Raw genomic sequence first — 22,959 nt, forward strand, 5'->3', positions numbered from 1 at the left:
ATATATTTTCATGCGCAACACGCATTTCACAGCATTCCAGTCAAAAAAAAAAAAAAAAAATGTTTATTTCAAAATAAAACAAGTCCAACATGAGAGACATTAAGTATTTTTCACCAGCGGATAATAAATAAAGGCTAAGGGGTACATGGGGCAATAAAGTTTGGGAAACACTGTTATAATATCACACACACACACTGTACTATAATAATTGTCTCTGTCTTTGTGTTGTATGTGGCAGATAGATAATAATAATAATAGTGGACTATCCTGATAATGTATTGCTGTGCTTTGTTCTCCGTAGCTTTCTGGGGGGAGTCGGAGGACAGCGACTCAGACATCGAAGCAGCCTTACGCCCTCGACCCCTCAACACAAACAGTGACGACACTGATGACTTCTACAGTTGACTTTCTTTTAAGTGCACGATTGTATCACAGGGAAGCTCCTTTATCTTTATTTCTATGGTGCACTGTCTGTAAAGCATCTACACGCTGCATCGCATAAACAAATAATAAAGTTGACAGCTCTCAGTGGGTAAAATATGTGAAGAGTTGTGCAACGCGCTGATGTTAACCCTGCTTCAGTCTCTTTATCTGAACAACCCTCCCAGCTCATAATAACAGCTCGAAATAGATTAAACTGATCTTTTAAAGCGATTTGTTTGCACTAGGCTGGAAATCATGCATTTTGAATGCCGCAAGCATCTCAGAGTGCTCTACCTCCGGCATGCTCGAGTGTAGTGATGTGAGTCACCTGTGAAATGACAAAGCACAATGGCCACTCTGCTTGCTTCTGTGCAACCCGTGAACCTGTGAAGAGGCCCATCTCCCAGGGTGCAAAGTGTTGCTACGCTAACAAAGTTGGAATATTGAAAGCCTCCAGGAAAAGCCCTCATTTTTTCCAGCTGCTTCTTTAGTAACCCGTGCCTTGAGCTCAATAGACACCAACACGAGCAAATGAGTACCAAGCGGCAGGATTTTTTTTTTGCTGAAACTACACAAATGGAGTCGTCTGCAATTTCTGATTTTCCATCCCGTTGGACTTCTATTAATAGCTCCAATCTGCTGTGTGGGAGGCTTCATCCTAAGGTTTACATTTATAGTGCATTATGTCTGCAGCGGATGTTTCCAAAACTGCCTTTTAGATGTTGGTAAAAAGCCCCTGGCATTCCGTGTCAGCAATATTCCATTAGTCAGCTTTAGGTGACTTTACATGCCTGAACCTTTTTAAAGTAGGACTCCACATTCATTACCAATAATTGCTCCAGACAGCCCCGACCCCACACAGAAAAAGAGACCACGGCAGAATAATTTGGAGTTAGCTAAAAGGCTCCCATACATTATATCCACGTTAAGGAGCATGTCAACAGATACTTGTGTGCGACTGATAGCTCATGGTGGAAGTGGAGTTATATTGTGCTAAAGTGTGCTAACACAAAAACATTTTTTTTTTGTTTTTTTTTTCATCCTAAAAGAACTTGTGAGTCCACACTGGAGAGAGAGGCTGATCATCATATTCACCTCGTTCTTTTAAAAGCACGTTTAAGGTTTTCATCCCACACTTTATGCTGTTTTTAACTGTAACTATACAGTGGATTTACCAGTCATATTTACACACGGAGGAATTCTCTCTTTTGTGTGGATTCTTTTATGTCGATGTTACTTTGAATAATATATTCATCTTGTTTAAGTGTGTCATTTTATTTCCATAACATACCGAAAGAAGTCAAACGTTACTATGTAGCTAATAATAAAGCAATTATCACCACTGACCTGTGAACAATAACCAATACAGAGGATTCTACCAATAGTTCCTTCTTAACCTTGGGTGTGAGATTTACTTCAAGATGCCCTATTATTGTGCTAAATAATAATAATAATAATAATAATAATAATAGTAATAATAATAAAGTATGGCTCTGCTGCATGGATAGAAAAACTACTTTGAGAAGATACTTCACATTATTATTCCACTTAAAATAATCATTCTTTGACAAGGTACCGACATAACTCAAACAGCATTGCAATGAAATAATTACTTGGTGAGTAAATATGAAATAAATTCACCTGAGGAGAGAATTTGTGTATCTGCTTTCAACCATTGTTGTTGCCAGGTTAGTTAAGTTAAAACTCATATTTCCGGCAAAAGTTTCCTAAATTTGTATACTAATAACTAGTGTTGTGCTAGTTAATCTGATCACATGGATAAGTCTAATCAACAAACGCGAAGGCACGACGACTCAAGTTATGCTCCAAAGTTCATCTTCTTGTAAAACTCTCGGAACAATGTCATCTTGTCATTAATTATCCCTCGTGTACAATAAACAGCTGGTTTAATGTCGTCGCTTCGTCATCTCATCTCTTCCACCTTCCTTGGCACCGATTTTTGCCGCCTCAGCACTTTCCCTTTCTCGTGCAACACGTGTCCGTTGCTACGTCGTGGATCGGTCATCTTTAGTACGTGTATTTTTCACAGCAATGACCCACCTTTTTAAAAGAAATGATGATACAATATGATTCAGACTGATGTTGTTACACTTCTTACACCCACAGTGTAAGAAGGAGCTCATTCATCCCCTCCCTCATTAGACAGTACTAGCATTTCACTGTAACATAATAATGTTCCTCCACTGCCTTACTATGTACAATATTACCCATTACTCCTTGCAAAACACCTACTTACTAGTACATCTTTTGGTATATTTCCGTCCTGTTATCTTGGCCAATATTGTCTATTTTCCCCCCTTGCTTTTTTGTATTTGGTTTTCTTTCTTGCTCTTCGTGTCTTTGGTTGCTGTAACATGGGAATTTCCCCACTGTGGGATAAAATAAAGTATAATCTAATATAATCATTTATGCTATCCTAACTTCATTTGACACACAAAGGCACAAGAAATCATAAGTGAAAGTAAATACAGTAAATCATGTTTCTGTAGATAAATCACATGCATCACGTGCTGGTGCTTGCGTTTGCTACTTGAGTGACATTGGAGTGTGTGGTGCACGTGCACTCAGTCCTGCAGTACTTTGGGGAAAATGTCATCATCGATAAGCAAATATGTTTCAACTTTATTCCTCTTTCTATTTTTTTTTTTTTACTATTTTCCACTAGTGGCATTACAGTAACAGATCACAACCCTGGTTATGTAAGAAGTTTGTGTAGAAACTTTCATTCCTTTACATTACAGTCACAATTGAGTAGTCGTCAAATCTCCAACAAATGTTCATTTAGTTGACCAAAAAGCTTTGTTAACTACATCTATTGTTGTGTAACTTATTTAGCCTCCAGCAGCGGTTAAAGCGTTTCCATTCACCTGACTGAGTGACACACATGGGTTTTTTTAATCTAAGATGTTATATGGATACCGTTTGTTTTTGCTGAACGACACCATCCACTCTTTGTGTATCCATATCCACAACATGTTTACAGCACTGTATGTAACCAAGGTCAAGGTTTGACATGGTGCGGTTTGGTTAGAAAATAAAACAATATTCGTGGTATGAAATAGCATTCAGGCAATTAGGACAGCTTACAAACAGGAAGAAAATCCATAATTTCCTATCCATATATATGAAAACAAACATACAGAACAAAGGCTAAAGCACTCTGAGCATATACTGTATAATAATAGCCCATGTTGTAATTGTGCTTGTGTGCCTTAGAAAGAATCCAGTGTATTCCCAAGCTGAATTACATTATAGTCCACTGCTATTAGAGATATCTCTACATTATTACTCAAAAGCCAGTCTGCTCCAATATGATTCATTTACTTCAACTTTGCAATTTTGCCAAAAGGACAATAAAAATAAAGTAAAAAGAATATAAAGTTGGGGAGGAAATTAGTGGTGAGTTTTCTGTCGTTTTGAGTGTTTTTGAAACAGTTTTTGTTGTTGTTTTTTAATCTATTTCTCTGTCACTTTGTCTATTGTTTGCCTTTGCAACACATGCTTTGTACACTAGTATAGCCATAACGTTATGACTAAAGGTGCAATGATAAATCGTCAAATATAGTAGACCAGTACATGCTGAGGCGCTAATCTATCTTTGGGAGTATCTCAAGGTCCTGCATCAGAACTTACACAACCCCTCCAGAACAAGGAGAACATGCAAACTCTACACTCAAAGGTCAAACAGGGCCTTTGTTTTTGAGCCACAGAAGTACGTAGCGTTACGCCCACAATTGTAAACTAGGGCGATGCTTTTAATCAGAGGTGTAAAGAGTACTGATATGTATCCTACTCAAGTAGAAGTACTGTTACTTGATTGTATAAGTAAGTCAAACATAAAAATCATAAAATACTCAAGTACGTATAAAAAGTAGCTGAATTAAATAGTACTCAAAGTAAAAATTACTAGTTAATTTCATCCCCCATGTTTATTGTTGGTAATAAATCTTGCCACGGTTCCCTTGTATACAGTAAACACGTATAAACTTAAAAAGGAAGAGACCAAATCTTGGACAATTAGAACTTAATTTATTTTTCATAAAGGGATTAGTATAAAATAAAGTTTTTCTAAATGTACATTTAAAAAAAAAAAAAAATCAAATAAGTCAACGCCAAAGAATTCAATTAAAAATATTAAAAAAGATCTCAGGCTCCAAATATAGCTACATTTATGAACTAAAACTAAAATAACCGACATCGTACATTACGTTTAATCTGGTTGGTCGGCAGTGATGAAATAATAATTGACTCAGTAGCGGTTGGGTGTAGAAATGTAACACATTACTTCTTTTAAAACGTTCATAAGTAAAAAGAGTGATTTTTTAATGTAAGTACCCATAAAAGCAACTCAATTTCAGTAACGTGAGTACTTGTTATCTGTTACTTTTACCTCTGCTTTTAATTCTATTAAACAAATTCAGTTTTTGTTCACAAAAGTTGTTTTTGTGAACCCTCTGAGTCTGGTCTCTATCCTGGCTTTGTTCTTACGAGGTGATGCTTTTTCTCTCACATTTGCTAAATACACATTTCTGGATAACCAACAAACCAAAGCTCTTGGGTGTTGGTTTTCTGTTATGCCTTCTCTTCTGCATAATTTTTTTATTTCAGTAAATCATTTCAAACAAGGTCACTTGGATCTTCTTCCTCAATGGGCCTCAATTAAATTTTCATTAATTCCCATGTGGCCTTTTGACCGGCGTCTTTGTTATCTTTGTTAAAGAAAGAAAACACTCTGCTTTTGACGATTTAAGCTATGAAAGGAGATCTGAGTCCTGTATACAGAGTTAAACAATGTTTAATACTGATCTACTCATTTGGTTAAATGTTTACTTTGGCTCCAGTCTATGAAATTGGCCTTGATGCAAAACCAAAGTTTAATTAATTTGCAGTCTAATTAATTAAAGTCTTTAGAGTTTTTGTTTAAGACATCATGCACTTTAACTTCTTGAAATAAACATCTGCAGCTACGGCACATATTTTCAACTTTACAGAGTAGACCTGACTTTATTCACGGAATAAAGTTATTGATGTTTGTTTAAAAATGTTGTGAGTAAATAACTAAAAATCAAGTGGAATTGTCTGACCTTTGCCTGTTTTTGATTCAGCCCTTCGGACTGGATTCATCCGTCTCTGGTTTACGTTAAAAGTGCCGAGGACAATAATTAAGACATTTTTGAACACAGATATAGAAAGGCCTCATAGATCAATACATTTAACGTATTTCTTTGGGAAAACGGGAGAATTTACTCACCAACAAATGTTGAAGGATGAAATTGCCACACACAAGACTCATCACAATGGGTTTGTAGACAAATGGTCATGTGACATGAACTTGGGAAAAGTTTGTGGGAATTTTGTCAAAGACAAGATGGCGCCAAAGCAAAACAAAACTTCGTCAAGAAGTGTTTTTACTTCATGTGCATTGCCATGACTGACGATACAACTCACGCTTTACATGTCACAATGCAATATATCCCGATACTAAACAATGCGACATACATTACGATAAATTATATCAATAATTACAAATTTCCTCTTTACAAGTACAAAATTTTATAATTATATAATTATACAAAAAGTTGAGAGAACAAGTAACTGACTGTAATTCAAGCACCAATATCAATGTATGTTTTTAAAACAGTCAAATTACATTTTTCAAAAAAGTTCAACTTGTGCTTCTACAAAGGATTCCGAGTCTGTTAAGTTCTTAAATTCTTCAAAAAAAAATAACCACATACATCTATTAAAGTGCCCAGTATGTTTAATGAAAATAAAGTGTTACATCAATCCAAGCTAAAATGCATAGAGGAATAGATTGTTCACTGACACCAACATGCTATGACTATGTTACCGCAATTAAATGTGATTAAAAAAAAACAATTTGGAAATTTTTTGGATTGATACTATAATCATGCAGTGAAATATCGCAAGATATCGCTGAAAATATTTTTTTTTTCTCACAACCTTATCTTACAGGGATTTCTTGCGTTTCTCAGTCATACAAGACAGTGATTAGCTCGCGTTATCACTCCACATTAGATTTGGCCATCTTCGGGCATTTTCGTGTAAGCCACAATTTCAATATCTGCCATTGTTTTGACGCAACTTTGGAATTAGGGAAAACACCAGAAATGTTACTTTCGCAGTGTGTGGGTGGGGGTACACTGGTGTCAGTAGTGAATGAGAACCTTTGGATGTAATACAGGTACAGTTTATTACTATATATACTACTACATCCATTTGCCCTTTCATTTACTATACGTGCTTTATCATACAGCAATGGTTGTTTACTCTGATGTTTGCAAATATTAATGCAATAATCCTGCTATAGAACACAGGATGATTGTAGGGATCTTCCATGGTGTAAGGTCTATGGTTAAAATTTTTGTCAAAGTCCATTAAGTGATCTTGACTTAACCGACACAAACAAACAAACAAACACCAGTGAAATAATTACTTCCTTGGCAGAGGAAACAAAAGAAAATGGCTTAATTTTTTTTGGTGTTTTTGGAAGTTTGTTACGTGTTTTCAACAGCTCAGCAAATTGAGCATCACGTTACTTCAGGCAGGCATGGAAGTCAAGCTAGTCCAGCCCCTTCATCGGTCAGTAGCTGTTAACAACTGACAGCATCCATCTCCTAATCGTTAATCATCCCGCTGATCATGTTCTATGCTTCCCATTGGTTAGAGTTGGTCTCAGCGTTGCATTTAAACCATGGCAACACGCCTACATCCTCAAGCTTTGTCTGCAAACACCTCGCAATCCACCCACACCCCAGCTCCTCCTCATCTGTCAAATTAAACTGTCTTCTGTTGCCATCTAAACATCTGTGCTTCTGTTCCAGGGGCTCCTGCTAACCGCTCTCTCTGCTTATGCCTCTCCATGAAGCTCATGGAAAAACGAATGGGAGTTCCTTCGCTTCGGGCTTTCCACGCAACTACTGTTGTTGGGCAGAGAGGTCCCAGAACAGAGCCTGACTACCAAATCTAAATGCATGCTAAATAAAGCTGTTTGACTAAAGTGAACCCGACTGAACGCATGACACTTGTTTAAAATTCTGGCCTTGAGGTAAATGAGTCACCGAAGTGACTCCGATGAACATCGTTTTATCTCAAATGTATTTTATGCTACTTGTCTTGTTGCCTTCCTAACAAAAACTGTGTATTCGGTTAAAAAGTGTAAAGCCTCAAATAAGCAAACAAAATATTCATAAGTGCAGGGCGGCTTATTTTTCTTGAAACTTTGAATAGATGTGAGTACTTTAATAAGTCTTATTGTTCCTTTTCACAATATGGACCATATCTACAGCCCTGCCATTTCATTTATCACTTGATTCAGCAAGTATCTGAGAGCGCAATGGGTGAACAATAGGTGCACAGAGGATTTGCACATGAATGATGTCTGTGAATGAGAGTGGGTTACAGAGGAAGGCAGTCTCTCCGTGGTGCAGGCGGGAAGGTTTGTGCCCCTTCTGCCCCCTCTCCAAAGGCCAGGTGAGATTCTCCGACACAAAGGGCCAAGTGAGAATCTGTTGAGCGTGGACGCCTGAAGCCCTTATTAAGCCCACGCTTCAGGAGAGGATTTTATTGGACGTATATAAAAAGCATGGCGTTGCTCCCATCTACTGCAGAATGTCATGTCTTTATGATTTTGTATTACATGTCTAATTGGGCTTTGATCTTTTGTTATTACATCAATATTTCAGCTGGTTTGTATTACACGAGTTATTGCTCTACATGTCTTTGTGAATCAATTTTCATGTTTTTTCCCCAAAAGGTTTATTATTTGTCTGTCAAACGAAAAGAGAACCTGATCTGGGAATAATACAGTATGTCTGTTTAAAGGTTTAAGAGGAAGATTTTCCCAAAGTTTAGAAAAGAAACGCCCTCTCCACTTTTTGAAAAAAATGCACATGCGCAGCACTCTACCTGCTCCCAAGAGGGAACGCCAATTAAACGTGTGCGAGAGAGCGTGCACGAGCCCAGTTTACAAGATAGTGTCGGCATCGCTCATACAAGCTTACTTTCCAAAAGAAGATTTGCACTTTTCCCACGATGTCAGACTCGCCATCGGTAAGTGAAAAGTGTGCATGCGCAGCAAGCGAAAACTAGCTAGGGATGAGCACGTATGACGGCCTCACGTAAACACATCATCAGAATGATTGACAAATAGGAGGATCAATAGTCTTGATGATCCACCTGGAATTTGAAGCCAAATAACATCCTCCACAATACCTTTAAGTATATTGTACTTGACATGATTTATTGTTCCTAGATCAGGCTTTAATCTCATTTTTTGCTCTATTTTTGTATGTATTCCTAGTAACAGAATAACCTGAGCAACCGATGCATTCAAAATATTCGTTTTAAATATAATGTTTCAACTGTATCACGTAAGACGTGACATCATGTGTTACTGAGCAGTGAGAAGAAGAAACTGGAAGAAAAAAAAAAGGACGAGCACGTTTAAGAAGTTTGTGGTTTGAACATTTTAAAAGTAGTCGAGCGTAAATTTAGTCAGTTTATCATAGAAAGCTTGTGTGATCACACACTGATCACGTGAGTTTGATGAGTTATTTTTAAACACCTGTCAGGGTTTTAAAAAAGACGATGCTGTTACTCACAATTAAATAATATTTCATTCATGAGACTTGTGTTTGATGAATAGTTTCTTGGAACTCATGGCTAAACATTAAATTCAAATGAACGGAGAAGGAGCAGCAGTGCTGTGTGTCATGTCCAACACTATCTGCTCCCGATGCATGTGAGCAGTGCACGGGAGGTGAGAAAAGCGAAAAAGTGTTTATGAATTTTGGCATCGGGGAGCCTGCCCTGTGCGTGTCCCTGAACAGCCCCTCCCTCTTGGTATATTCAGAACATTCTCATTATTAATCTAGGGATCCTGTATGAATGGACATATACTGTACCTTGCGGTAAACGGAGCTGATGGATATGCACGTACCCTTAAATAGGTATATTACTGATGGTTTAAACACATGAAGACTGATCAGCTCATTAAAATGCGGGACACATTAAACACGTAATAAGACGATGATTCTATCGTCATTTGTATCAATTTAAAATCAAAATTAAACATTTACCATCATAAATACCTCATTAAAGTGCTATTTAAAATAAATGTATAACATAAGTCTGTTTGACTCCTTTTTCCTTTTGTAGATCTTTGTTGAGTGTTTTCAATGACTTCTTTCAAAATGATGACGTGGTTTCATGAGTGTCTGCTGCTTCAACCTGGTGAGGACCAGGTTTGCGCCACAGACTGTTACTGTGGCAACAAAGGTGTTTTTTCTTCAATGAAACAGCAGTTCTAGTTATAACCCGGCTTAACTGACTTTCAGGTTTGATTAAATACGATCTTGGTCTTGAGAGGCTCAGGTGAGGAGAGGAAAAATAAACTAATGTGGCTCGTCCTGCCTTCAACATGTCTGTTTACCGGTAAAGTAATTAGTAAGGGTGGAGCTCACCTTCCTGTGGGAGGGGCGGAGGGAGGGTCAGTAGGAGGAGTCATTCCTCTTACGACATCACAAACGTAGCAAACTCAAACTAGCTTGTCTGAGCGCACATTGCACAAAATGTGACACACACAAGGGATAGAGGAATCATGCATTTTTACTTTTGGAGCCTCATAATCAGGATAGGGAGATACACATTACTGATAGAAAACATTAAGAAGTATTTAAATAAAGGGCTATTAATCCTGATTTTTGCATGTACTTATTGTTATCTTTGGGCTAAGGGAACTTGTGTACATGCATTACATCATGAACACCCCCAAACTGCAGCTCTGGTCAGAAAGCTTGAAATCTAGATCACCGAACTCCTGCTTGAGATGCTTCAGATCACATTATAATTAACCACATTTAGGATGAAGAGCAGTGAGCCCTTAATCAGAGCTATTCCCTCAACTCCAGCTCTCTTCCTTTCCCTCAAATACTCATCCTCCATCACTCTCTTTTCTCTGTCCCCATCTCTTGCTTTTCCTATTTTCAGTTGAGGTAATTAATATGGAAAGGCATCAAATTCTGCAAATTCCTATGAGATTGGATTGCAAAAGCTGTTAAAGCCAAGTAGGCAAATTAGTATTCATGCAGGTTTTCCTGCTGCAAGTCATTTTTCCCTGTGGGACCAAGTAGTTAGATTGGGTAGACAGGCAATGCTCTTCTTGATTATGTGAGCAGAATGCCTCCACAGAGCCAAAGCCCCACTGCAAAAAAAATCCTAAGGTAGTAAATCAATTTCTCTGACCTGCTAAATGTAATTGACTACACTATCATTCTTTAACCCTTGTATGAGGGGGAAAAAACACATCCTGAAGATAAATGATTACCAGCTATTACAGAAATCCATGGTTTCTGTATTGGTTAATAACCATTTACAGCAAAATTATCCATACACTGCGTTTCAGTGACAATAATCAATTGCTTTAATGCACTAGTCTCGTCTTTGTTTAGTCAATCAACAGGATTTCAGAAAACCACCTATTATTCAAAATTGGATAATGGCTTCATAAAGAGTTTGGCGCTTTTGGATGTGTGGAAATTTGTATGTAAATTGAGATGTTAATATTTCCGCTGGCGTGTAATGCTGAATATGGCCTTTAATGTTATGGTTCATACGCCATAGGAGTCAGTGGGAATGGTTGATGGTGCTATGCTGCTGCTGCGTGAGCTTATGGAGATATATTACTGTGGTTACTACATTTTTGTGTTAGATATATGATAACTTTACCTTTCAGTGGGTTAAAGAACAAAGGGATTTACTTGTTTCTTTTTTTCACTGTGAAATAATAAAAAAATATATATCTTATGTTTAATTGAAATTTATTAAAAAAATACCCCATATATTTAAGATTATTTCCAACAATATACATGCATACGTCTCCTTATTTAGTCCTTTGGAACATTTAGCTAATTTGCCACTGTGACCTTAGTCTGACCAGTTTGGCTCCATTAATTAGCAATCCGTCCTCCTCGGCCCGTTCTTCCATTCCTATTAGACCCAGCTCAGAAATGTGGTGGAAGGTAATTTGGTGCATATAAACAGGGTGCAGCATTGACACCTTATGCTCCGTGATTGAAGGCAATCTCCTGGGGGACAGTGGTAAATTTATTCATGGTGCACTCTCCCACAGCCACTAGAGACGCGTCTGCTCCTGCCCGCCTCACATCCACAGATTTCCTGCTCTGCATCTTTCCCTGAATGCTCAAATAATACTAAATGATCCAAGGGAGTTGCTGCTGTGTTCCCTTTCCATGTATGTGGGGGGTGATCTCTAGGCTACAGAGTGGCCTCCTGCATGTATTGGCAGTGAGTCCCTAAAATAAAGACACTACATAATATCAAACGTGGAAACGTTATTACGTTTTACACAGCTTCACCCTCCCCAACCTTTACCACTGTCTCATTCCTCCCTCGGGAATACGCGTGCTGGCAAACATATCCTCGCACATGTGTCCATTCCCGGTGCAGCTGGGTCACAGGAAGTGGCATTAATGTAATTCCTTGTTGATGAGTGAAATCTGTTGATAATAGAGATGTTAGCAAAGGTGATCAAACCAGATTAGCCTAAGACTCAAACATGGGGGGATTGGTTGGACGCCCTCTTATTAACACAGGCTGTTATCCTGGAGCTGACACGCTCATGAGTCTTCATGAGGGGAGTGCAGGGTCAGCCATTAGCATTAGGTACAAATGCTAATGCTCAGCTTGAATCAACAGACCCCTGACTGGTTACCACCTTTTATTTACTGTTTGGGTTTTTTTAAATCATCTTTGCCAGCAACATAAACTCGTCAAGTGTAGCTTCAGCTATGCTTCACCATTTGTTGCCTTATGGGAGATCAGGTCACATTACAGTCAACACAACTGAGAGATGACCTTTTGACATTCAGCACTCACTATATGTAGCTGCATGGTAAAGAAAAAACACCTGCCACTGCAGCTTTTTATATGCCCCATTTCAACCTAAACATTACTTGATGCGAGTGTGACATGAAGGTGAGGAAGCACAGTATGATCATAGAGCTGCAGCTGAGCACCGTACATGCCCTCGACTCTCAAGGTGATAAAAGACTAAACGAGAGCCATGACTCCTGAGGCTGCAAACTTGTTTATGGTTATTGTATCATCAGAGCAGAAGAGGCAAACAAGCACCCTCAAGTCTTGCAGTGCTCGAGTGAAAAGAGGTATTTGGACAATTAGCCTCATAAATGTGGTTCCCTCTGCATCAAAACATAAGTGAAACCAAACCAATTTTTAGTTTCTGAACAGAAACGGAACAATATTTACTGTTTTGAGCATACGTCAGTGATTCTGAGACATTTTGTCTAGGCTTTAGCTTTGTGAGGTTGGGGTGCAAAGACCAGCTCTATCATTTCTCCTATTCCATTAAAATATTAATTTTTGATCTTGCTTCATAAATGACAAACTGATTAGACTTTATAATACACATGCAGAGTTCTATTTACTTTACCAATTCTTAGAATGTGACAAATCCAACATGTTTGTGCTTAAGTTGTGGATGCAATGCAAAATTATTGTGACTATTAAAAACAACGACAAAAACAATAAGCATTCAACAGTTTGAAACCAACCAAACGATTAAAAAATCTCACTCTGTCATAAGCAGCAGGAGAAAGGAAAACTTTTACTTAGATTTTTAAATATTTGCATTCAATGCTGATAATTTCCACTTTGTGTGAACTTTACGTTTGTAAGCCAGAGTAAAAACGATAAAACTGGAGTGAGTTTTGCGATAGATAGATGGATACTTTATTCATTCCCAGAAGGGGAAATTCAAGTGCCCGGTAGCATACAGCGTGTTCCATGCGTTCCATTTGTTGATGTTTTTTGATTTTTTAAGCAATAATTTTAGAGAAGTAGCCTATTGTTGCCTTGTTTTGTATTACCATCATTGGAATTATTGATGCCATACATGCTTCTACCATCTGCCCTATACAGTGAAAACCGGGTTTTATCCCTGAAGAGAACAGATGATCAAATGTGAGCATTTGCCCACTCATGTCGGTCACTTCAGTCAAGTTGACTGGCTTTCATATTTATGTTGTTTTTTTGTGCAATGCCTTACTCTAATAATATTAATCATTTGTATTTTGAATCCGTTACTAAAATGTATATTCAAATTTGCTTTTATTTGCGTGTTTGTGTTCTTTTATATGTGTGTGAAAACCTTTTGTTAACATTTTAAAAAATGTCAAAGGTAATTTTGCTCATATTTTTTTCTTATGTAAAGCATCTTTGTGGGTATGGTAGACCACTATGCAAGTGTTAAAAATGATTTTGATAATAATAATATAAATATCAATTACTTGGTATTTTTAAAAAAAAAAAAAAAACACTATATAAGGGGGCACCAAAATAAAATCTCGCCTAGGCCGCCCAAGAGGCTAGGGCTGGTGTAGTGTAAAATAATCCTAAGCGTGAAAGCCTCCTACAGGCGCATGTGCACTAATAGCGTAGTAACTATTTACACTTATAGGTACAATATTTTTCTACCTTAAATTTTCCTACTATGATAAACCCTAATTCTAACCCTCACAATTGGAAAGATTCTTACCTTTTTTCAACCTGACAGACACGCATGCGCAGTTTGCCAGGTGCGCATGCCCATTATCTACCGTAGGAAACTTTCACGGTACGTTTATTCTGCACTATACCGGCACTGGTGCTAGGGGTATCTGAGTGTCCATACAAGTCCCAGCCAACACTTTAATGAACAATTCAAAAACATTGGCCCAATTTCACCTCCCCAGATCTTTACAATTACCTGATAAATGAACCCTGTGATCGTAACCTGCATGGTAGAAATTCTGCTGTAAAATCCCCACACGCTATTGATCAGTGTACTTTATAATGGAGCTATAACGGATATAAATACAACATATTGCAATCGACAATGAAAACTAAAGCCACCGAGATGCCCCAAAATCATTTTTGGAGACGAGCTTTTACCCATCGGTCCTATGAAGGGAAGCCAGCGTTATCTTTGTTTTTTTCTTTTAGGATGATAAAAAAAATTATATCTGTATTAGGGATGTAACGATTCACTCAACTCCCGATACGATTCACGATACTGGGTTCACGATACGATTCTCTCACAATTTATTTTACAAAATGGGACTGTAGAAAAATGACTGAAAAATCTTTTTTTGGGGGAAAAAAACTATACTGTTTTCCTTTTATTTTTCATTGTCAAAAAGAATCCCTTGATAAACTATTCAAAACAATGCAATTTAACTAAAAATAAATCTTGAATGAAATAAATAAAGGAATAATACAAATGAAGAAGAAGCCTATTAATTTCAATTCTGATTCTATAATAAACAATGCAAAATTGCATAATAGTTCTTTTTAAAAGTGCAACTGAAAATATATAATATTTTGTGCCTTAACAATTGGACTTAAAAAAAAAAAACAAAAACTGTAATTTCACTGTATTTAGGTCAGGTATTTGTTTGGACCAGCAGAGGGCGCTGGTAACCCAGTGGTCGGTTGGTATGCAGATATCTTGCAGTGAAGAAGAGATGCTATGCTAGCAGACAGAGATAATAGAAAAACGTGACTTTTACAGATAATGTTACAGATATTTTTTGGTGCTAAAGGGGCAAGGAATCATTTATGAACATGTTTAAAAGTAGAAGGCGGCCAGAAAGAAAGTATTAGCAGATTCCGTCCGCCGCCAACACTTCTGCTGGTTAAAAAAAGTACTGCGATTCACGATTCACATTATCGATGTGAATCGTGATAGCTATGAATCGATTTTTAACTGCCTTACGATTAATCGTTCATCCCTAATCTGTATTATTTTTTACATTAGACGAATGACCAAACACACAACAGCTCTTCTGTATGGTGAAACCTTTTCTGTTACCCTTAAACAAATATTTCAACTGGCGTTACTAGGCATAAATGTCACAACTTACCCGGGCGGCAGTTGTCCAGGTGGCTGGTCTGAGTTGATCTTAAAGGTGAAGATGCTGGATGCGGAGCTCGTGGGCTGGTGTGGTTACACGTGGTTTGTGGTTGTGAAATCGGTTGGATGTACTGCAGTTTTCTCAGAAACGCCTTTGGAAACTCATTTCACGGGCACCTCTTATGGCGGTTCCTGCAGTCAGCATGGCAATAGCACGCTTTACAGAACACGGCACACCTTAGAGCTTTTATTGTGGCGAGCTTAAGGCACACCTGTCTAATCAGCATCTTGATTTGCCACACCTGTGAGTGCTCGCTAACACAGATTTAGACCATTTTTTTTAAAAAAAAACAATAAAGTTTTAGATTTCAGCTCATGAAAAAAGGGAATAAAAGCAAGTGTTGTGTAAATATTTTGTTCAGTGTATAAATTAGTGCTTCTACTTATCTCAATAAAAAAATATTAAAAAAAAAAAAAAAAAACATTTAAAAAAAAATCTACAGATTAAATCGTGTGTAAAATACATGTAACTCAATGCTCCCTCTATCAGAAACTAATTAGCCTGGCACACTGAGGTTTTCCACCAAACACACAGGTAACATTTTCCTTTTTTGTCTGCCTGTCACTCAACTGTGGAGCCAAACAGCCCAAAGAATGGGCTGAGGAGAGTCACACAGCAGCAATAACAGGTGACTACAACAGCCTTGACCAAGAAACAAACAGTTGGTCATGATAACAGCAGTAAATATACAAAAAATAATCAGGACGATGTGCAACAGGTAAGCTTTTTCAATTATTTTAGGTCAGAGTTCCCCTACCCTCTGCACATATATTATACAAAAGTGAAGATTCATGTAGGATCATTTTCTGTTTTAATGGATCCTTTGGATGTTCGCCCTTCTTATCAACTTTGGCTTACTCAAAGTTTAACCTTGCTTTTTTTTGGAAATGAATGCTTTTCATCACAAAGTTTATCCACCTGCCTCTCCAGTGAAATACTGGGAATCAAATTCAATGTGGTTCACGGTCATTCACAGGAGTGGAGTTAACGTGTTTCAAAGCAAGTGAGTAGGACGCTTATGGATAGATGGATGGTTGATTTGGGATCAGAAATCAACCAACACTTTATTAAGACCCTATTTTGCCTAAAGCAGAGGCTTTAGGACACCGAAGCTCCCAGACAGAACAAGTCCTCGATCCCCACAAGAAACCATCACCTTCAAGCTGCATAGAAAATCTAACTTACCTTCATTCTACCTTCAAATGGTGGCGCTCTAAATACAGGTCCCTCCCCAGTTTCTGATAGGTTGAAAGGAAAGGCCCTAAAGCCTCTTCATCAACTCCATTTTCTACAAGTCGGTGATTAATGTAGAGCTTTGTGCTGGTGGTACAAATCTATACCAGTAAAGAACACGTCACATGACTTCTGATAATGTGATATGTAATATTCATCTTTCAATCCCTCCACAGATTATTATCAGTCCAAAAGAGCCATCTTATAATAAAAAAGGCTGATGTGGATTCTCCATCTTTAAAGGGAGGATGTTGAGGCGTTGTTATCACAGTGGAATTAGTGAGGAGGTAAGATAATATCAAGTACAGTAAACTCAGCCTCCATACAGTAGCAAGATAATCACAAAGATCTACCTTATAAAGTGTTTCAAACTAAACTAAAATGTGTTTTTGATCATTATATGTGCCATAAAGAAGGACAAAGATCAAGAAATTAAGTTTGTGGAAAAAAATGAATAATGTCGTTTTTTTTTTTTTTCTTTAAATCGTTTTATGTATTAATTCATTTATTTGAATAACTAAATACAATTGAGAAGCCACATTTAGCTGACTTCTGTTTTCCTGGATGCTTTGGGAAACACCTCTGGGATCTACTAGCTTGGGATCTATAGCATAAATGAAAGTTTTGTTTATCTTTTTATGACTAAATTCATTCAAATTTTGAATTTTAGTTCAATTTTAGTAAACTACATTAACTTTAGCAGTAAGTCAGTAAGGTATTTGTCTGCTGTAACCTTTGTTACAGAAATGTTGCCACTTTGATGTTTCTGTCGCTAAACAAGTTAGATTTACTCCTCTTTTTTTTGGCCAAAATGAAATCCTTGCAACCAGATTATTACCAGATGTTGCTGGATAATGACTTTTATAGATGTTCCTTGTGTCCTGACCCAGAGCCGTTTCTGGCTATATGCAGACTCGCATAGGGCCACATGGTCCACTAGGGGGCCCCCAAAGCTGATTCCCAGCCCTTATTTGGGGAGGATGGAATTGATCTGTCTCTGGTCCTAGTCTGCTTGAAAATAAACACAAATAATGGCTATAGTGTGTTTGAGAGTGTTTTAAATAAACACTCAATAGCTGATTTTTTTTTTTTTTTTTTTGAATCTCTGAAAATGTGCTGTGATATTTTGCATCAACAACTTTGAAGCAAATGTTGTTATAACTGTGCGTCCCGATGGGACTTTAGATGCACGTGTGAAAAATGAAGGACAGAACTGAAATAATTTCCTTTTAAAAATAGTAAATAGTAAAAAAATGCATGAAAGAGTTTGATGTTTCTCAGCAGAAACACTCACAGTATAGTGTCTGCCTCTGCCCACCTGATAAACTCTCGTCTGAGTTCTGTTCCTCCGTTCTAACTCACCATCTTTTGGAAAACAAATATTCACTAAGTTACATCTAGGGCTGAACAATTTTGGAAAACAATCTAATTGCGATTTTTTTTTCCCTCAATATTGCGATTGCGATTTAATGTGCGATTATACTGTTATACTGTTCCATAATAAACAATTTAAGATTTATTTAAACTTTAAAAAATGAATATAAAATATACATTTTAAAGCACAGATTACAACAATAAAGCAAACAAATCTGTGGCTTTACCTCTTCAACATATCTAACTAACTTCACGTTTCATGAAACATGTAAATATGTGGACTGCACTTCTTAAACACTCTCTGACACTTAACAGGACACTCTATAAATAAATAAAATAAACATATATATATATATATATATAAAATAAAGCTTACTAATATCCAGTCAGTAACATCACACTAAAGTGTAGGAAAAGTAACTAGAACTAGTATCTGCTTTAACCAATTGGATGTTTTTTAGGTAAAACAAACTCACAATGACCTTTGACAGCATGTGCAGACAAAGACAAAAAATAAAATAAAGAATCGCAGCCTTTGCGATTAGAAAATCGCTTTTTATGATATTGCGATAATATCTCAAATGCAATTAATCGTTCAGCCTTAATTACATCTACAAAATATATAAGCTCATCGTATATAAACCCATTTCATTCACCTCTGGAGCTGACAAGCAGTGATAAACAAACCATGTCAGGCTATTGTTGCTCCCAGCTCCACAGTGTGGGGCTGCTGAACCGAGTGAAGGGCAACGCGGTCAATCAAAGGCCACCTTTTTTTTCTCTGGGCTGCTGCTTTAGGGTCTTACTGACGGTAATTCTCTGATTTGACTTTGATGTGCCAATTTGTAGCTGATGAATAATTGTCTGGTTTTGCTGATAACTTGTGGGAGTCAAGTGCATTCTGGTGGGAGTCAAGTGCATTCTGGTGGCACTCAATGCAAATGGGAGATATTTGGGCCCTTCAAATCACGACAGAGGCCCCTCTACATTTGCCTCCCCGTTCCATGAGTAAACTGACCAATTAGCTGTGTTTGAAGAAGCCATTTTTGATTAGAGCAATCAGTAAACAGCAAGGCTCTGTGATTGTCCCCCTGATTAGATGAGTTGTCACTTGAGAAGTTGGTGGAGATTTTAATTTGTGGCCTTATATCACTGAAAAGTATGGTAATTACCAAATCCCTTCTCCACGGTTCAGCACTTAGATTAAAATGCATCCATACTGTTAATGTTGATGGACTCACTGATGATTCCTGGGTCGTCTCAGAACCCTGGGGGTTTTTATTTGTATGTACAGGTATAGGCAAGACTGCAATTTGACACCAGTAGTTTAAAAAAGTACATGTTTTACACAAAAAAATGCCAATAAATAACTTGCTATTTCCCACTTTTGAATTTTATTTTGATATTTCCATATTAACAGGATCCCTCAGGATGAAATATCGCTGAATAATCTGCATAGGAGGAGAAAATCCATCTTCACCTCACAGCATTACTATTCACACCCATTCTTGAGTGCCTATGCATTAGACCCTAATTAACACTACAGACTCATTATTTGCCCAAAGAATGCAATAAGTGATAAATTACAACATTCTCCTGCACCCAAATTACCAGCTCAGTAATTAGAGGAGGTGTTCACAGCAAGTGGAAGAAGGAGAGTCGTTTTCAGCGATGAAACCAGAAAACAGATCATGTGTGCTTAATGTGCCAAAATGGCCGAAAGGAAATAATTCAGTAACGAGTGTGTGCCAATACTTTGCATGATAGCAAAGATAAAAAATGTGGTTCATGATAATAATAATAATGAAGTCAATAATAATATTCTTTTTAAATAGATAAATGTATTCTGGTATAGTTTTCTCATTAAACTGAAGTGGATCTTGGTTACAAACGTTGATCCATTCACTCACTTTCATTTGTTACATTGGGTCTCTTGAGATCATCCACTGTATACACCGCGGATGGGTCGTCTGTGATTTACGAGACATTTTTGGAACCCGTGAGAAAAACCTGCACGCACACTCTGGAGAACATGAAATCTCCGCTCAGAAACCGTGAAGATATCCCTTCATCTTCCACCTGTGACAAACATGTTCAAACCACCAAGCATTGGTAGAAAATGAGAAGTCAAACATATAACCTTCACTTTTTTAGCTGATTAAAGACACAGTTATTTACTTCTAAAACTTCCAAGCAGCATGGATGTGGTTATACTTGAATTTAAGTTCATATTCCAACGGATTTATTCTGTTTTATGATTGAAGTGAAGCGTTGACATGACATCATACATACACACGGCCTGAACCTACTGCAGATTAATGTGTATTGACCACAAAATCCCTAAATCAACCACTAATCAATACAGCAGATGGGATAAGTAGCTAGTGTGTGTGTGTGTGTGTGTGTGTGTGTGTGTGTGTGTGTGTGTGTGTGTGTGTGTGTGTGGCACAAAGCCAGGATTAGGCCTGATTAGGGCAGTTTTAACATGTCCTGCTGATTAGGGGCCAGTGGATGTGACCGCTAATTAGATGTGAAGTGTGGCTGGCTGCACAGACAGGACAGCAAAAAGGAGGGGGTGGTGTGTGTGTGTCTGGGGGTGGGGGGGGGTTCTTTGGCAGCCAAAGTGCCCCCCCCCCCCATGCACACACATACAAACACCCTCCTCTCATCGTCTGCCTGCCCACTCGCCTCCATCCACAAAAAAGGTGGGATGGGTGGAGGTGGAAATGGCCGCTCTTTGATTGGGTTGGATGCTTTGTGGAGAGCGGAGTTGCAAAATAGTTCCCTTTACCTTTCTCGACGTCCGTACCCCCTGCAGGGAGGCGTCAGCGAACCCATTCAGTGCCTTCGTATGACCAGCTGCCTGCAGCGGGGCAAATAAACACTCCAGTTCCACTGGACAGTCAGTCTCCCATCTAACACACTGTGTTGGTCCCACGAGGATTCAGACACTAATTGCTCTCCCTGAGACAAATCCTCAGTCAGATTGTTATTTGCACTGATGAGGTTTCAATGGGCAGAGAATAGTCAAAAGATACAAGTTAGGAGTAAATTAAAAAAAAAAACTCAAGATGGCCCCCTGGAAGGAGGTTGGGGGGGAGTAAATATACAAATTGTCAGAGATATAGTGGCCTAAATAAGTAAATAATCCAGACATGAAGATACATAGATAATCTGGACGTGAATAAAAACAAAAAAAAAAAGAAACATATAACTCACTAATATGATGTGTATTATAGATAAAAGGTGAAAATTAACACATATTATCTATGCTTATATCACGAACAGAAAGTTGTAAATTAAAATAGCATTCTCAAACATTATAAATACCGATATAAATCTGTTATTTTAGAATAATTAGGTGCCTATGTGCGTCCCAGGTTCTGTGGGGTATCTGTTGGGGCTGTGAAAAGGGAGTATAAAAAAAAATGGTAAATGGACTTGATTTTATATAGCGCTTTATCACCACACTGAAGCAGTGTCAAAGCGCTTTACATATCAGCTCATTCACCCAATCACTCTCACATTCACACACCAATGGGACAGGACTGCCATGCAAGGCCCTAGTCGACCACTGGGAGCAACTTAGGGTTCAGTGTCTTGCCCAAGGACACTTCGACACATAGTCAGGTACTGGGATCGAACCCCCAACCTGTCGATCAGAAGACGACCCTCTACCCTCGGTCCAGAAACCCCTAGTGGCATGCTAGGGGTTTCTGGACTGATTTTTTTTTTTGATACATACAACTTCGAAATGTTTGTTCCAGCAAAAATTTGCTCTGTCACACTTTGAAGCACACATCCACCCCTTTGGTTCACACTTCTCTTTACAGAACTTGAGAACTATATTTCTCCTGATTATTCTTTCGACACATAATGTCATAACACTGGCATATCAGATTACACACCGCTGCACAACGTATTAACCAACAATAGCTCTCTCATGCCCTTCTTTGTCCCGTCCTCTCTGAAGTACATCTTTCCATCCCTACATCTGTCTGTTCAACTGCAGGAGACAACGGTCGATGTCCAAAGGTCCCAATTGCTGCCAGAAAATCTAGACATTAGGGGTGTAAATCACCAGCTTCATCACGACACCATGTGATGACGATATGTTTGGATGGTGAAACGATGTTTGCCGATATCACGATACATTTTCCAGCCGGCGATCGATATGATGTGATATCGTATGTCCATCTCACACAATCATTTACATCTGTATCAACTCCCAGAAAAAACGCTGAAATATGATTTGACCATTTTATTTCAGGTATCAGGCATTAAATAAACAGTATAAACATCATTCTGTAACATTTAACAAAGTGTTAGACCTTGAATTGTGTGAGTGATAAAAAGTATCTAGTAGTTTTATTGAAATTTCTACGGGGCAATACGTTTTTAATAATACAAAAATATGGCTATTTTGACAGCTGATGTCACTGTAATGAACTGTAACCAGATGGGGAAAAAAGTGTCATGTTATTAATAATAATATTATTATTATTTTAACATTGACATGTTAATGAAGCAACATTGTAATATAACTAAGTATAAAAACGTATTTTAAGGGGCATTTGATGAATTTGTGTAAAACAAAAATAACCACATGGTTTATTTGTTTTGATTTGGTTTTAAAACGGAATAACCAAAGAACGAAGGGTACATGAATAATAATGCTACATATATGGTTTTGATACATTTTTTTTCTTCTTTACATTAAATAAATATCTTAAGTGAACTTCCAGACACTTGTTATTCAGTAGTACTGTTTATTTACATGAACAGACGCTAATTGTTGTGGAGAGTTAATATAAATAAACCTATTTACGAGCACGGACCGAATACTGAAAGTATCAGATCTCAGTTAGCGTGTGTGTGCACTCACGTGCGTGCT

At 37.8% G+C, this 22,959-nt stretch overlaps 1 protein-coding gene across 3 annotated transcripts in view; it reads left to right on the plus strand.

The window, feature by feature from the left end:
* Window positions 1-2,731, plus strand: part of kiz (kizuna centrosomal protein) — a 40,993-nt gene extending 38,262 nt beyond the window's left edge. For all 3 annotated transcript variants that reach the window (XM_028438907.1, XM_028438909.1, XM_028438908.1), the window contains one exon: window positions 302-2,731. In XM_028438907.1, the coding sequence (XP_028294708.1) occupies window positions 302-405 (104 nt within the window). In that variant the 3' untranslated portion in view covers window positions 406-2,731. The remainder of the gene's footprint in view (window positions 1-301) is intronic.
* Window positions 2,732-22,959: the final 20,228 nt, after the last annotated feature.

This window comes from Gouania willdenowi, chromosome 22, assembly GCF_900634775.1.
Source record: "Gouania willdenowi chromosome 22, fGouWil2.1, whole genome shotgun sequence".
Taxonomy (NCBI): Eukaryota; Metazoa; Chordata; class Actinopteri; order Blenniiformes; family Gobiesocidae; genus Gouania; species Gouania willdenowi.